At 47.0% G+C, this 15,608-nt stretch overlaps 2 protein-coding genes across 3 annotated transcripts in view; one reads left to right on the forward strand and one right to left on the reverse strand.

Moving 5' to 3' along the window:
• The window catches only part of znrf1 (zinc and ring finger 1), a 31,497-nt gene extending 22,278 nt beyond the window's left edge, over window positions 1-9,219 (reverse strand). The window contains exon 1 of one of the 2 annotated variants that reach the window (XM_081698959.1): window positions 7,704-9,219. In XM_081698959.1, the coding sequence (XP_081555085.1) occupies window positions 7,704-8,088 (385 nt within the window). In that variant the 5' untranslated portion in view covers window positions 8,089-9,219. The remainder of the gene's footprint in view (window positions 1-7,703) is intronic. The other variant, XM_027029243.3, reaches the window with a different exon arrangement.
• A 1,031-nt stretch (window positions 9,220-10,250) lies between these two features.
• gins3 (GINS complex subunit 3) lies at window positions 10,251-13,919 on the forward strand. The gene is made up of 3 exons (XM_027029233.3): window positions 10,251-10,449; window positions 11,107-11,340; window positions 12,417-13,919. Exons 1-3 carry the CDS (start codon window positions 10,279-10,281, stop codon window positions 12,645-12,647), a joined length of 636 nt encoding a protein of 211 aa, XP_026885034.1. The 5' UTR covers window positions 10,251-10,278; the 3' UTR covers window positions 12,648-13,919.
• The last annotated feature ends 1,689 nt before the right edge of the window (window positions 13,920-15,608 follow it).

The raw sequence follows: 15,608 nt of genomic DNA on the forward strand, positions 1-15,608 counted from the left end.
CAAGTGTTGTGTCTGTGGTGAGTGTGTGTGTGTCAGTGTCGTGTGTGTGGTGAGGGTGTGTGTGTTAGTGTTGTGTGTGTGTGGTGAGTGTGTGTGTGTGTGTGTGTCAGTGTTGTGTGTGTGGTGAGTGTGTGTGTGTGTCAAGTGTTGTGTGTGTGGTGAGTGTGTGTGTCAAGTGTTGTGTGTGTGGTGAGTGTGTGTGTCAAGTGTTGTGTGGTGGTGTGTGTATGTGTGTGTGTGTCAGTGTTGTGTGTGGTGGTGAGTGTGTGTGTCAAGTGTTGTGTGTGTGGTGAGTGTGTGTGTCAAGTGTTGTGTGGTGGTGTGTGTATGTGTGTGTGTGTCAGTGTTGTGTGTGGTGGTGAGTGTGTGTCAGTGTTGTGTGTGTGTGGTGAGTGTGTATGTCAAGTGTTGTGTGTGTGGTGAGTATGTGTGTGTCAAGTGTTGTGTGTGTGACAGTGTTGTGTGTGCTGGTGAGTGTGTGTGTGTCAGGTTGTGTGCTGGTGAGTGTGTGTGTGTCAGGTTGTGTGTGTGGTGAGTGTGTGTGTCAAGTGTTGTGTGTGTGGTGAGTGTGTGTGTGTGTGTGTCAGTGTTGTGTGTGTGGTGAGTGTGTGTGTCAAGTGTTGTGTGGTGGTGTGTGTGAGAGTGTGTGTGTGTGTGTCAGGTTGTGTGGTGGTGTGTGTATGTGTGTGTGTGAGTGTGTGTGTCAGGTTGTGTGGTGGTGTGTGTATGTGTGTGTGTGTGAGTGTGTGTGTCAGGTTGTGTGGTGGTGTGTGTGTGTGTGTCAGGTTGTGTGGTGGTGTGTGTATGTGTGTGTGTGAGTGTGTGTGTCAGGTTGTGTGGTGGTGTGTGTATGTGTGTGTGTGAGTGTGTGTGTCAGGTTGTGTGGTGGTGTGTGTATGTGTGTGTGTGTCAGGTTGTGTGGTGGTGTGTGTATGTGTGAGTGTGTGTGCGTCAGGTTGTGTGGTGGTGTGTGTATGTGTGTATGTGTGTGTGTGTGTGTATGTCAGGTTGTGTGGTGGTGTGTGTATGTGTGTGTGTGAGTGTGTGTGTCAGGTTAAGTGGTGGTGTGTGTGAGTGTGTGTGTCAGGTTGTGTGGTGGTGTGTGTATGTGTGTGTGTGAGTGTGTGTGTCAGGTTGTGTGGTGGTGTGTGTATGTGTGTGTGTGAGTGTGTGTGTCAGGTTGTGTGGTGGTGTGTGTATGTGAGTATGTGTGTCAGGTTGTGTGGTGGTGTGTGTATGTGTGTGTGTGAGTGTGTGTGGTGGTGTGTGTGGTGGTGGTGTGTGTGTGAGTGTGTGTGTCAGGTTGTGTGGTGGTGTGTGTATGTGTGTGTGTGAGTGTGTGTCAGGTTGTGTGGTGGTGTGTGTATGTGTGTGTGTGAGTGTGTGTGGTGGTGTGTGTGTGTGAGTGTGTGTGTCAGGTTGTGTGGTGGTGTGTGTATGTGAGTGTGTGTGTCAGGTTGTGTGGTGGTGTGTGTATGTGTGTGTATGTGTGTGTGTGAGTGTGTGTGTCAGGTTGTGTGGTGGTGTGTGTATGTGTGTGTGTGAGTGTGTGTGTCAGGTTGTGTGGTGGTGTGTGTATGTGTGTGTGAGTGTGTGTGTCAGGTTGTGTGGTGGTGTGTGTATGTGTGTGTGTGTGAGTGTGTGTGTCAGGTTGTGTGGTGGTGTGTGTATGTGTGTATGTGAGTGTGTGTGTCAGGTTGTGTGGTGGTGTGTGTATGTGAGTATGTGTGTCAGGTTGTGTGGTGGTGTGTGTATGTGTGTGTGTGAGTGTGTGTGGTGGTGTGTGTGTGTGAGTGTGTGTGTCAGGTTGTGTGGTGGTGTGTGTATGTGTGTGTGTGAGTGTGTGTGTCAGGTTGTGTGGTGGTGTGTGTATGTGTGTGTGTGAGTGTGTGTGTCAGGTTGTGTGGTGGTGTGTGTATGTGTGTGTATGTGTGTGTGTGAGTGTGTGTGTCAGGTTGTGTGGTGGTGTGTGTATGTGTGTGTATGAGTGTGTGTGTCAGGTTGATCTCACGTCATCAGCACCCTCCCCCACCACCTGGCAGACGGAGGCAGAGACATCGGCCCAAACATGGGTCTTCCCATGACATCACACGCAACTCCAACACTCTCTCTCTCTCTCTCTCTCCTTTTCAACTTGTAGCAACTCTTTACCTTCAGGCGGAAAAGAACAGCTGTTTCCATGGCAACAGGAGAACGAGCGAGAGGTAATGACATAGCGAGGAAAAGTGGTGTGTGTGTGTGTGTGTGTGTGTGTGTTGACAGGCCAAGGGCTAGGGGACAGGAGCACACACTCCCTATTTTCATTCCCTAAACTTTTCCGATAAAAAAGATTTTTTTTTAATTGCTTTTCAGTTGCCATCAATATGGGAGTGGGATCTCTTCCCAGATACCCCGGAGAGGAGGGTTAGTGGGCGGTGTCAGGTCAGAGGGCTTCAGGGCGGAGGGCTACAGAACCTGTCAGGGAACAGTGCTGGGTGTTTGGCTGGCCCTGGCTATGGATCCACAAGCTCTTTGCCTCTGCTCCATGGCAACAGTTGTCATGGCCTCTAGCTCTGAGCGGGGCTTGGCTGATTGGCTGCTTGTTTGTAGTGTTGGCATTGCGGTCTGGCAGCTGTCACTCACACAAGCACAGCCTAGAACACGTCAAACAGGAAGTTGAAGAGGTCAATCTCACTCCCTTCCTCTCACCCTCTCTATGCCGTTTATCAAGTGTGGAGTGTGTAAGGTAGAGTGAACTGGGTAGAGTGGAGTATGTAAGGTAGAGTGGCGTGTGTAAGGGTAGTGTGGAGTGTGTAAGGGTAGAATGGAGTGTGAACTGTGTAAGGGTAGTGTGGAGTGTGTAAGGGTAGAGTAGAGTGTGTAAGGTAGAGTGGAGTGTGTAAGGGTAGAGTGGAGTGTATGGGGTAGTGTGGAGTGTATAGGGGTGATGTGGAGCATAAAGGGGTGATGTGTATATGGGGTATATGGGGATATATGTATAAGTATATGGGGATAATGTGGCATGTATAGGGGTAGTGTTGAGTGTGTAAGGGTAGTGTGGAGTGTATAGGGGTAGAATGGAGTGTATAGGGGTAGTGTAAGGGTAGAGGGTAGAGTGTGTTAGTGTAGTGTAGTGTGTAGTGTGTAAGGGTAGAATGAAGTGTATAGGGGTAGTGTGGAGTGTGTAAGGGTGATGTGGAGTGTAAAGGGGTGATGTAAAGTATATGGGGATAATGTGGAGTGTATTGGGGTAGTGTTGAGTGTGTAAGGGTAGAATGAAGTGTATAGGGGTAGTGTGGAGTGTGTAAGGGTAATGTGGAGTGTATAGGGGATGTGTGGAGTGTACAGGGGTAATGTGGAGTGTATGGGGTAGTGTGGCGTGTGTAAGGGTAGTTTGAAGTGTATATGGTTAGTGTGGAGTGTATATGGTTAGTGTGGATTATATGGGGTAATGTGGAGTGCATATGGGTAGTGTGGAGTGTATGGGGTAGTGTGGGGTGTATAGGGGTAATGTGGAGTATATAGGGTTAGTGTGGATTATATAGGGGTAATGTGGAGTGTATAGGGTTACTGTGGATTATATATGGGTAATGTGGAGTGTATAGGGGTAATGTGGAGTGTATGGGGTAGTGTGCAGTGTGTTAGGGTAATGTGGAGTGTATAGGGGTAATGCGGAGTGTATAGGGGTAGTGTGGCATGTGTAAGGGTAGTGTGCAGTGTGTAAGGGTAGTGTGCAGTGTGTAAGGGTAGTGTGCAGTATGTTAGGGTAGTGTGGAGTGTATGGGGTAGTGTGGCATGTGTAAGGGTAATGTGGAGTGTATAGGGGTAGTGTGGAGTGTATAGGGCTAATGTGGAATATATAGGGTTAATGTGGATAATATAGGGGTAATGTGGAGTGTATAGGGTTACTGTGGATTATATATGGGTAATGTGGAGTGTATAGGGGTAGTGTGTAGTGTGTTAGGGTAGTGTGCAGTGTGTAAGGGTAATGTGGAGTGTATAGGAGTAATGTTGAGTGTATAGGGGTAGTGTACAGTGTGTAAGGGTAATGTGCAGTGTGTAAGGGTAGAGTGCAGTGTGTAAGGGTAATGTGAAGTGTATAGGGTTACTGTGGATTATATATGGGTAATGTGGAGTGTATAGGGGTAGTGTGCAGTGTGTTAGGGTAGTGTGCAGTGTGTTAGGGTAATGTGCAGTGTGTAAGGGTAATGTGGATTGTATAGGAATAATGTGGAGTATATAGGGATAGTGCGCAGTGTGTAAGGGTAATGTGGAGTGTATAGAGCTAATGTAGAGTGTATAGGGGTAGTGTGGTATGTGCAGCGTGTAAGGTTAGTGTGCAGCATGTAAGGGTAATGTGCAGTGTGTAAGGGTAGAGTGCAGTGTGTAAAGGTAATGTGTAGTGTGTAAGAGTAGTGTGCAGTGTGTAAGGGTAATGTGGAGTTTATACTGGTAGTGTGGCATGTATAAGGGTAATGTGGAGTGTACAGGGGTAATGCAGCGTGTATAGGGGTAGTATGGAGCGTATAGGGGTAGTGTGGCATGTGTAAGGGCAGTGTGCAGTGTGTAAGGGCAGTGTGCAGTGTGTAAGGGGTGTGCAGTATGTAAGAGTAATGTGCAGTGTGTAAGGGTAGTGTGCAGTATGTAAGGGTAGTGTGCAGTGTGTAAGGGCAGTGTGCAGTATGTAAGAGTAGTGTGCAGTGTGTAAGGGTAATGTGGAGTTTATACTGGTAGTGTGGCATGTATAAGGGTAATGTGGAGTGTACAGGGGTAATGCAGCGTGTATAGGGGTAGTATGGAGCGTATAGGGGTAGTGTGGCATGTGTAAGGGTAGTGTGCAGTGTGTAAGGGCAGTGTGCAGTGTGTAAGGGGTGTGCAGTATGTAAGAGTAATGTGCAGTGTGTAAGGGGTGTGCAGTGTGTAAGGGTAGTGTGCAGTATGTAAGGGTAGTGTGCAGTGTGTAGGGGTAGTGTGCAGTGTGTAAGGGTAGTGTGCAGTATGTAAGGGTAGTGTGCAGTGTGTAATGGCAGTGTGCAGTGTGTAATGGCAGTGTGCAGTGTGTAAGGGGTGTGCAGTGTGTAAGGGTAGTGTGCAGTGTGTAAGGGTAATGTGCAGTATGTAAAGATAGTGTGCAGTATGTAAGGGTAGTGTGCAGTGTGTAAGGGTAGTGTGCAGTGTGTAAGGGCAGTGTGCATTGTATAAGGGTGCTGTCTGGGTTGCTGGCTGCTTCAAGCTGCATGCAAGTGTGCATCTTGAGAACAGCCATGACAAGCGACAGGGTTGTCATGGAAACAACCACCCTCATTCAGTTCTACCATGGAGAGCGTTTTGGTGTGTGTGTGCTCAGACGTCATGCGAGTCTCCTGAACTATTTGTGTTTTTATTACCTGTGTATGTAAAAAGGCTGAGTGTGTTAAGCTAAGTTTGATATATCCAGTCACTAGACTCTTTTTATGTGTGAACGTGTGTATGATTGTGTGTATTTAGATTTGCATGAATACCTAATATATTTAAAAAGCTAAGGGAAAGAGAAGGGAGAACAACAATCAGAGAGAAAGAGAGAGAGAGAGGAGAGGGAATTAGAGGACAGAGAGAGAGAGAGAGAGAGGGAGGAGAGAGAGAGAGAGAGAGAAGGAATATAATGAAATGGAGAGTGATTTATATTCTTGAATCATGCTACCTCGAGATTCACAAAGTTGTCAGAAGCTATTTCACAATCCCATCACTCCTATAAAAGTCAACATGGAACTGTTGGCAGTGCCAGCGAATGCTGGGAGGACCAAAGCTACATGTGTGTGCACTTCAGAGGCCAAAGTGTGAATGCTGCCATCGTGCTCAGTCAACTCACAGCCTGGGAGCAATCCCTTGTTGCTCTGATAGGTGAACGATTACTCTGGCCTACCACAGAAGTGTAATTAAAAAGATCAGTGGTACAGGAGCGTTTGCTTTGCTAACACACGCGTGACGAGTGTTTAGCCCATCTTTTATAATGACCACAGCAGACCTTCACTAAATGACACAGACTTCAACTGTTTCATGTGGTTTTGAGTGGAACTGCACACATAAATATGTAGAATCTCAAATGAACGATTCTGATCAAGGATCTTCTGCCGCAAGTCTACGCGATCATGGTTGCGAACTGCGCCGTCGACAACACTCTGACCTGACACTGCTGACCCTGACATGTATGACCCACGGGTCATGATTAGGCACAAAGAAATTGCTGCACTTGACGCTTTGGGGACATCTCTTCATGATTCACTATAACCGACCCTTTTCCTCAGCGGTCTGGAGTTGTGGACTCCTCAGTAAGAACTCTGCTCAGAGAGAACGCAGTCGAACCTTACTGTTTCCCCGGCTGAACTCTCTCACGAAGTGGTGGGGAGCAGGAGGAGCAGCCCAGGCATGAGGAAGGAGGAGAAGCACCTGACTGGAAGTGCCTTCTGCAGTCGGGTGATATACTGAAGGCAATGACTCGGTTTTACCAAGGATGGCCAGCAACAGAACGGTGTTTACGTGAGGGGTGACGCTAGAGATGAAGAAACACAGAACAGACCGTCTTGCCTCGAGGCACGCCAACCCAACCAAAAAACAAGAGACGATCCACAACATTCAGAAACATGTCATGTGTCGGGCAATAAATAAGTAAAAAAAACCCCCACCACCCTCTTATATTGGTTTGACTTCCAAGTAGAAACAGCCTTATAAGACCTTATGCACAGTCCGACTATGGTGTCCAGCGGACTATTGTTCCATTTCAACTCGGTTAATATGCTTTTTTTTTTGGGGGGGGGGGGGGGGGGGGGCATGTCTCCTCTGTCCACCCCTCCAAAACTATGCCTGTATATTAACATTCAAATAATGTAAGAGACACTGGTCAGTCACTCGGAGCATCTGAAGTACACGGTTTCAAAGTTGCATGATCAAGTCTGTATACTGTGGACCAGTTGATACCTTTTAGCTCTTCTGATATCCAAAACAACCAGCTCAAATGTATATTTTGAAAGAATGAAACATGTGATAAGACACAAAGGTCTGTGGTTTAGGAGATCCCAACCTTGTATTGGCCACACTTTTATTACTTTCTACATCCAATACATGGGCCCCACCCTTCAGATCCACTGGCTGACTCCTTCCAGTCAATATGACACTGTATGATAACCTGTAGTCGGTTAGATATTGTAACGCGCACACACTCGATACTTTGGTTCCAAATCTGCTATGAACTGGGAAAAGCAGGACAAAACAAAACAAAACAAAGTCAAGGATGTTGCCATCCGACACCGTTGTCTCCGGAGGCCTCGCTGCGGGGTTTGCTAACAAGCACCGAGGGACCCTGGCCAGTGGCATCAGCGCGCGCAGCTCGGGCCCCGGCAAGCCCGGTCACATGGACATCCGAGGTTCGCGTGCCTGCCCCCCCCCCCTCCATGATAATTGTCTCGACTAGACTTGGCATCCAGGCTCGTTAACGGTGGAAGCTTCAGCCAGACGCTCGGGACTGGCTACGCCGCGCTCGCTCAGAGACCGCGCCTCCTGCGCGTACACGTGCCCACGCGCACAACGCGCACAGACTGCACGTGGACGTTTGACGTTCAAAACCACGGTAACAAATTTGATCTGGAAAACAAAAAAAAAAAACCCAAAAACCAAAAAACAACCAAACAACAAGAAAAAAACAAACAAACTCGCGTTTATACCGCTGGCAGCGATCCGTTGGCACTTACCGCTATGGGCGCTGAACCATCGGGGCGCGATGTGGAGGGGCAGGGTGTCTGCCAACGAGCCGCGCGATCCCAGGTAAAGCACACCGTCCGTATGGTGTCCGCCGCCCGTTTCCCGGTAGCCGTTACCGTGAGCTGAATCCGAGCCAGATCCCCCTCCGGCTCTGTCCGAGTCTGTTCCTCGAGGGGTGTAAAAGCCGAACGGCACCGCGGCGTTGTGGTCGATGCCCATTCCTGCCACGGAGCTCACTGACCGGCTGCGCAAGCCCATTGCGCCCCCGGGTCGGTAGTGCCCGAAGTGGGCCGAGGGTGGTACCGCGCTGTCATCTGTCGAGACACCGGGAAAAGCACCCCGGGGCCGCCCCGCCGTACTCTGCTTGCCCCCCATCCAAAGTAGCCGTGAAAAATGGGTGGGGGTGTCGTGAAAAAAAGAGGGGGGGGGGGCTCCGCCGTTAGAGAAGAGCCGTCGCTCGTGTCGCCCCCGAAACGCCGGTGTGCGGTTGTTTTCACGCTTCCTCCACCAACGACAACACAGGCGCCAGAGATCTGGGGTGTCAGGTGTGACTGAAGCAGCTGCGTCTACGAGACGCGACAGCCCATTTTCCCGGTCGGATCACGGGCGACCCAAACGTCCCGATTCGCGTGCACCGAGAGGAGAAGCTCGAGGAGATCAACAGAGGATGCAACCCGCCCCCCCACCCCCCACCCCCAAAAGCACGACTTCGCACGATTCAATTCAACAGAAAAACGCGCAAGTAGGTTCAGTGCCCGGGACAAGCCGCCTAAAACCGCAGCAGCAACGATGACAAGCTCGCGGCGTAGCAGCCTCACAATGGCACCGTCTTTTAAACTTCAGCGCGGACAGCTTCGGGATTTTAGCCGTGGCATCCGCAGCCGCGTGTCCACCGGCGCTATGCCCAGGTGCGCTTGTTCCCCGCCTAGCGTGCAAATTCGGGTCACCGTGTGCCGCTCCCCTGCGCTCGCGGATCCGTGCGCTCGCTCGCTCGCTCACTCGCGCGCACTGCCTGCTGCTGCTGCGAGACAATGGACGCGTTTACTGCGCATACGCGGATAAAGCAGAGAGGCGAGATGCGGAGGCCCGGGAGGACGAGCTTCGATCTCCAACTGATATCCAAAAGAATCCGCTATTAGGACGGAGCGTTGCCGTTTCTCCGTGAGCGAGAGTCCCCTGTCCCCTGTCCACCGAGACCCAGCAGTTTTACAAAGTTAACACCGTGGCCGCACGCAAATCTCAGCGTAGCAACCATGCAGGCCTACACGTTTACAGACATTCACTTCTAAATGACTAAACCCCCGCTTGGAGTAAAATTTCTTTTATCGGCAACAAGGCAAAGCTGTTAAAAGCGCGACTGAGTTTAAATAACGGAGAACGTTCCCGTTCGTGCATAGTCACGCGCATAACGGTGTCCCCACGAGTCATGCGCATAAGTCAGTGCATGATTTAATATTAACAAATGTCAGCGCATAGAAGTGGGCATTTACAGAGAGCATGAGGTGCAAAACAAAGGCTGTCTGAGAAATGAGAGTCGCAGTCTTTGTTGCTTTGATCTGTTCAATACTGTCAAACTCCAAACAGGACTCGTGATGTCCGCTGGTCCGTAACTCCGGTTCCTCCCCTCCTCGTTAAGGCCACTGCGCGCTTTCTAAATGTAATGTCAGTGTTGCAAGCTGAAGTGGCATCCAAGACCCTGGACTACAGTACCATAGTCTGATGCCTGCGAGACAGATAAAACCCAGGCAGAGCGCGTACACCACATCGTGCAGTACAATAACTTGGTCTGCTTCTAAAAACCACACAATTCAGATAGAGATCACTTTACCCTCCCTAACCACGGAGCACTACGGAATACATGTGCTGTGCAGTATAAACATGTCGTGGTGTAAGGGATGGATGCTGCAAGAAACTCCGCAGTACTCAGTACATTAAAGTTTATGTAGCCTAATGAACTAGGGTTCAAGTAAAGGTGTAGCCCGCTGAAAAACAAAGGCATGCTGTCATCGGTACGGAGCAGCACTGTGACACCGCCACCTAGTGGCCGCTAGGTAAAGTCAGTTCAAGTATTTCGCAATTAATAAAGCTCTTCATAGGGATATACTGAAACATTGAGACAGATGTTGGCCAAAGTAATAACTGCGGATTTCTAATCTTGACAAAACATAGATTTCCCCCCTCATTTAGTTAAATATGGTCTAGAATTGCCAGTACATTACTATTCTGGAAACATTCATACTACGTTGAATGTTCCGAGTCCGGTCACAAACTGACCACACAAGAGTAGCGTTTCATTGTCAGAAACGTGGAAAAATAAACGTTGTTACAGAATGTGGATAAACCATTTATAACTCTTTAAAAAATAAATAACTGCCAAGCTCGCTATTAGATAGGCCTATAACATCGTAGACTTAGCTCTGCTATCGACTTTTTCTGCCTGCTCGCCGGGTGCTACCCTTTGAAGAAGGGCGCCAAAGTTTCGCCGGCCCGTCAGCTCAAGGGTTAGCGTTAGCTTGGCTAACTCCCCCCCCCCCCCCCCCACCCCACCCTTCCAACAGGAGCCAAATGGATACCCGGTCCTACATGCCTGTCCCCCCTGGGGTCGGGACGGAGGAGAATGTCTTTTCCCTCGACGACATTTTACTGTCACAGGAGCGTCTGCCCTGCAGGACGGAGAGTGTCTTTCCTGGACTCGGCTTTGTGGACAAGTCCAGCGACTCGCGCCACATACCTGAGGTAACTTGTCCTCTCCTCGCTAGCCATGTATGCTAACGCTAGATAAACGTTATAGCGCCATTACTTTGGGACCATGTCCTGCTCTACTTGGACTTTACATCTCTGCTCAACACCGAGCTAGAGATAAGTTAACTATTTAGTCGCTAAATAGCTTAACCTGTCTAAAGGTGCTCGTTTTCTAGCTATGTCTAGACAACTAACCCGGCGTTAGCTAAGCTAACTAGCTAAGTTAAACTAATGAACAGTTGCACGGGTTTTATCCTCAGCATATGTTCTTAAATAAAGCTTTTCGAGTTTAAGGGTATACCAAATCATTTTCGTTTTACTAATAAGAATGCATAGTTATTGTGATGTGCGTAGTTATAAGTTAGTTGGCTCCCTAGGTTATCGACCTAATATTACGGTGTAAGGATATACCTACTATAGTCACTTAACATCCCAGTCTGGATAAAGCCTTTTACACCTGGGAACATATGGGGCACGTCGGTTTGTCAATGTAAGGGTAGTAAGTGAAAGTAATGGACAACATGCAAATCTAAATTATAGAAATTATTATTTTTTTCTTTGTGTTTGGATGTGTTCTTATTTGTGTTTTGGGTCTGGTTGCCTGCCTGCCTGCCTGCGTGTGTGTGTGTGTGTGTGTGTGTGTGTGTCTAGGGCACTAAGATGGAGATACCCCTGTGGCTGGCTAAGGGTCTGTATGAGAGGAAGCGTCGTGTTATTTCCGTGGAGCTGCCCAGAGTGTACCGTGAAGGCTGGCGGACGGTGTTTGGAGCTGACGCCAACGTGGTGGACCTCCACACAATGGGCCCTTACTACTATGGTTTGGGCTCCCAGATGCTCCACTTCGACAGCCCCGAGAACTCGGAGATCGCTCAGTGTGTCCTACAGGTCGGTGCTGAAGTCGGACCCACCCAGGCAGTGAAGGGGGCGGTGGGCGAAACGACAGATGTTTGTTTTAATTTGCTTTTCAAATTTGACTGCCAGAACCTTGCGTTTATCATCAGACATGACCAATAGATAAACGCAGAGCTTGATTGGATTGACGTCTAGTTGAGGTTTTCATGCCATCGTCAGCCAGCAGGGGGAGCTCCTTGCACACCTCATCGAGTATACCTCGTTGCTGGGCAGACTGGCCTTGCCAGCCGGGTGGCAGTCAGAGCAGCTGCCCCCTGTAGCTCAGCGCCTGCTGGGGGCTCCTTCCATGGACTCCCACTCGGGGACCTTTTGCCTCCCATAGGGAGAAAAGGCTTCCAATAATTATGTCCTCAAAGAGCAGCTTTGTGTTCTGGGCTGTGTGTATCACGGCCACATGAAATCATTTGAGACCATGTATCACCATGCAATGTTTCACAGGGCGCTCAGAACATGTGCTTGTACACACGTGCTTTTGTGTGTATGTGTGTATTTGGGCATTTGTGGGCATTGATGAGTGTTGACAGGTGTTGCTTCCACGTGTTACCTTATTAACGGAAGATTTCAGCTGAGACTGATCATCTCTGGGGATTCTGTATGTTTTTTTTTGTTTTTTTTTAATAAAGGCACCAGTTTGGTTTAATACATGCCCACACACCCTGACAAATGGACTTTTACTGGGGGTTCTCCTGAATACCAGTAAACTAGTTTCTGCAACAAATAATACTTGCATTTATCCTCTCTCTCTGTCTCTTTTTCTTTCTTTCTTTCTTTCTTTCTTTCTTTCTTTCTCGTCCAGCACAGCTTGGTTATTTGCCCTGCTTGAACACACGTGACGCATCCCTTCGCTAGATTTGTGTTTAAGTAGGGAAATGTAGTCTGGTGAAATTGGACCATCGCTCCTGTTGGAGAGAAACTCTTGTGCTATATTTCCATTACTGCCGACTGTGTTGCTATATTTTTGTAATTTCTGTCTCTGGTACTATATTTCCGTAACTCATGATTGGAGCGTTAACATGGCTACACTCTTCTGATCTCCCCATCGTGGCTAGACCTTCATCGGCCGCTTCCGCCGCACCATGGACTCGTCCCAGAATGCCTACAATGAAGACACGTCTGTGCTGGTGGAGAAACTGGACTGCCTAGAGAGAGCGCTGTTCAGGGCCGGCCAGAGCGGCCTCAACGCCTTCCAGCTGTGGGAGAAAGGCCTTGCCTCCCATCTCACAGCATCCAGCCTCGTCACCAACTACCGCAAGAGGAAGCTCGCTGACCTGCAGGCCTGACTAGACAATCGTAGATACGTGGATCAGAGAGTGCCACATGAGGTCTGTGGTCTGTGAACATGTGGGGATGTGATTGTGTGCATAAGTGTGTTATGGGACATTTCATCTTGAATGTACTTCTAATCTTCTTCTGAATTAATTTTAAATAAGTGTCAAAAATACTGCAATTTTGTGATGTTTTCTGTTCTCTTGTAAGACTTGAATAATGTAATGTATTGAACCAAACAGTAAACTAATATAATGGGAATATACAGAATATATTGACGTTCTTTCTTAACTCAGTTTTCAAGGTCTAAGATTCCATTGGTTTTTGTAGTTTTTTTATTTTTTATGTTAAGGCTTTGTGTGGGTTTTTTGTTTTGTTTTTAAATTAAAATACTGTTGCAACCCATCAACAAAAATATGAGCTGGAGTTTAGGCACAGGAATGTCCACAGATGGTGAGGGTATCACCAACAAAAATTACAGGAGTTCTAATCACAGCGCTGCTCAGAGTTCTGTTTTTCCGTGTTATAATCATTGGTAGAATCCCTGGCCAGCATAGTTTGCAGGTGGTACATTTTGTCATTTCTATTAAGAGACGAGATTCTCTGCATTGCCAGTTTTTGTTTTTGTTTGTTTGTTTTGGTTTTGTGTGTGAGTGAGCACACAAAAGATGATAAATGGAAGATAAACATCTCATACAGTGGAAGTCATGCCATCTTTGTGTCATTTTTGCATCCATTTGAACCCCAGCAATTTTGCACTTTGTTTCACACTTTAGCGTTGGTGTGCAGGCTTTGCCTTTTGTGGGACCAGAGACAGTGCTGCTTATTCTGGCTTAACTGAGGTCTGAGGCAGGTGGGGTTTGTGGTTCTGGTTGCTGCAAGGTGTTGGAAGCTGGTCTCTCTCAGCACTGGCATGGTTGTGGTAAGGCAGGTCCTATTAAAATGATAGTTACTGGGTGTTTCTGGTTTCATGATTAGGCCACGGGGGCTCGGTGTTCAGCAGTGGAATTTGAACAGCCGTACTCCCCCATATACTGAGCTGGTTATAGGCGGTTCTAGTTTATTTTCAGCCGGTCTTGTGGATTCCGTTTATAGGAATAGCCATGTGGGAAATTGGAAATGTAATGTTTAAGATTCAAGATTCATGATTCATACTGTGAAAAGGTCTTAGGCACCCAAGAAATTTTTATAATACTTATCTGGCTGGTAAATGTATATGTGCATGTAAAATACCATATAACACTGGTAAATGCTTTGCTATTAAACATGAATGCAAATGGTGCTAATTTCAGTGGAAAATTATTATTATTATTATTATTTTATTACATTTTTTTTTTTCTCTGTTTTTTCAAGTGTCCTGCTGGGCTGTTCTGAAAACAGTGCCCTTTTGACTGTCATGGTAATGACTTCAAACTGCCTGGATCACCATTAAGGCCCACATGTGTCCAATTACAGAGCAGAACAGAGCGGAGTTCTGCCCTCAGCATAGCTAATGCCCTGTAGGATCAATGGGATGGAAACGGCACAAGAAGCAGCCAAAGTGTGGATAGGAAGCCTGGCAGAATTTACTGGGGTGGTACATAGTTTAGGATAAATAATGTAAATGAGTGGCCAAGGTAAGGACTTCAATAAACAGTGGCGGAATTCTAAAATCTGTTTTTAAAAATGAAGCAAGTGCAGTGATGGGATGGGATGTTCTCTATCCCACTTTGACTGAAGCTTTCTGGGCTGCCTGCAGTCTGTGTTGTGGGGTTTTTGCTATTCAATAAACTGCATTACAGTAGTGTAGCCATGCAAAAAAATGGAAGAATAGTTCAGTTAGTGATATCAATATAAGACATAACCAGCGTCAAAGTGTCTGCTGTTGTACTGGAAGTCTCCATTCCCTGCAGCTGGACCCTTAGGATCTCATGCACTACAAAGTCTTCATAGGCCTTCATAGGTAGGAAGCTAAATAAGAGCTGGAAAATGCCTTCACAAGGTTTTGACTTGTCATGGAATTTAAGTATTCCAGACACACAGTAGGGATTAGATCATTTTTGCCATCAAGTCTTGCAATATCGGAATATTGTTTGTAACATCTTTAAATCTTAGTTCACATTTATCAAAATGTGATGGGTGATGAGAATTGATCCTTCTGCACCAGATATTTTAGTGGCTGTGTTGATGTCAACATATACATGCAGAATGGCAGCAGGCTGCAATACCTTGTCTAGTTATTATCTGGATGGTTATATATCTCGCTCTTGATTAGCGTGACTTTGGTGTGTAGGAGATTAGTGGTTGATCCTTAAAAAGGGATGCAGTCAAGTGTGAGGTAAATGATAGCCCTTCTGGTAATAACTAATAACTATTACTGTGAAGTGCGTTTGAAGCACTTTGCTTGAACAGCTGAGGAAGGAAGGACTTCTGTTCGAAACATCCTGTTTCTCTGGAAACTGTTTACTACAATGTTGAGTCTCTCTATATCTGTTACTGGAGTACACTGCAGTTAATCACCTGGAATCTTCAGTAATTTATATTTGATATACAGTATTCCACAGAAGTGAGCACACCCCTGTGCAAGATCACTTAAATTTGAAGTGAGTCAAAGTTGGATAACTTTATAGTAATTGTATTACTTCTAAGTTGTTGTATGGTATTTGTTCTTATATAAAATTAAAAACTAAGTATAGATTTACCATATTAAAAATACAGGGCCAACAGTAGGAACTCAATGCAACAAAATTCAGTACATTATCCATTCATTATCTAGATTCAAATTCTCTCCCCCACTTCTTTGTAAGTTCATCTTTATCTGCGAGAATACTCACTCTTCCTCATCATGGAGGATTCCAGGGTTACACACATTAATGTTGAGATGTTCTGAGTTGCTTCAGAGACCCTTTTTTTCAGCTGCTTTTTGGTGGAGTGGTTGTGTTGCTCTGTTTCATTTTAATATACCCCACAGGGGTTCTATTAGATTCATGTCAGGC

This window comes from Electrophorus electricus, chromosome 16, assembly GCF_041902795.1.
Source record: "Electrophorus electricus isolate QZ-2024a chromosome 16, ASM4190279v1, whole genome shotgun sequence".
Classification (NCBI taxonomy): domain Eukaryota; kingdom Metazoa; phylum Chordata; class Actinopteri; order Gymnotiformes; family Gymnotidae; genus Electrophorus; species Electrophorus electricus.

Excerpts from the sequence above, each read along its gene's own strand:
- gins3 (XM_027029233.3), top strand. The coding sequence starts at position 10,279 with ATGGATACCCGGTCCTACATGCCTGTCCCCCCTGGGGTCGGGACGGAG. Across the intron at positions 10,450-11,106 it reads ACTCGCGCCACATACCTGAG|GGCACTAAGATGGAGATACC; the intron begins GTAACTTGTCCT and ends GTGTGTGTCTAG. Across the intron at positions 11,341-12,416 it reads TCGCTCAGTGTGTCCTACAG|ACCTTCATCGGCCGCTTCCG; the intron begins GTCGGTGCTGAA and ends CATCGTGGCTAG.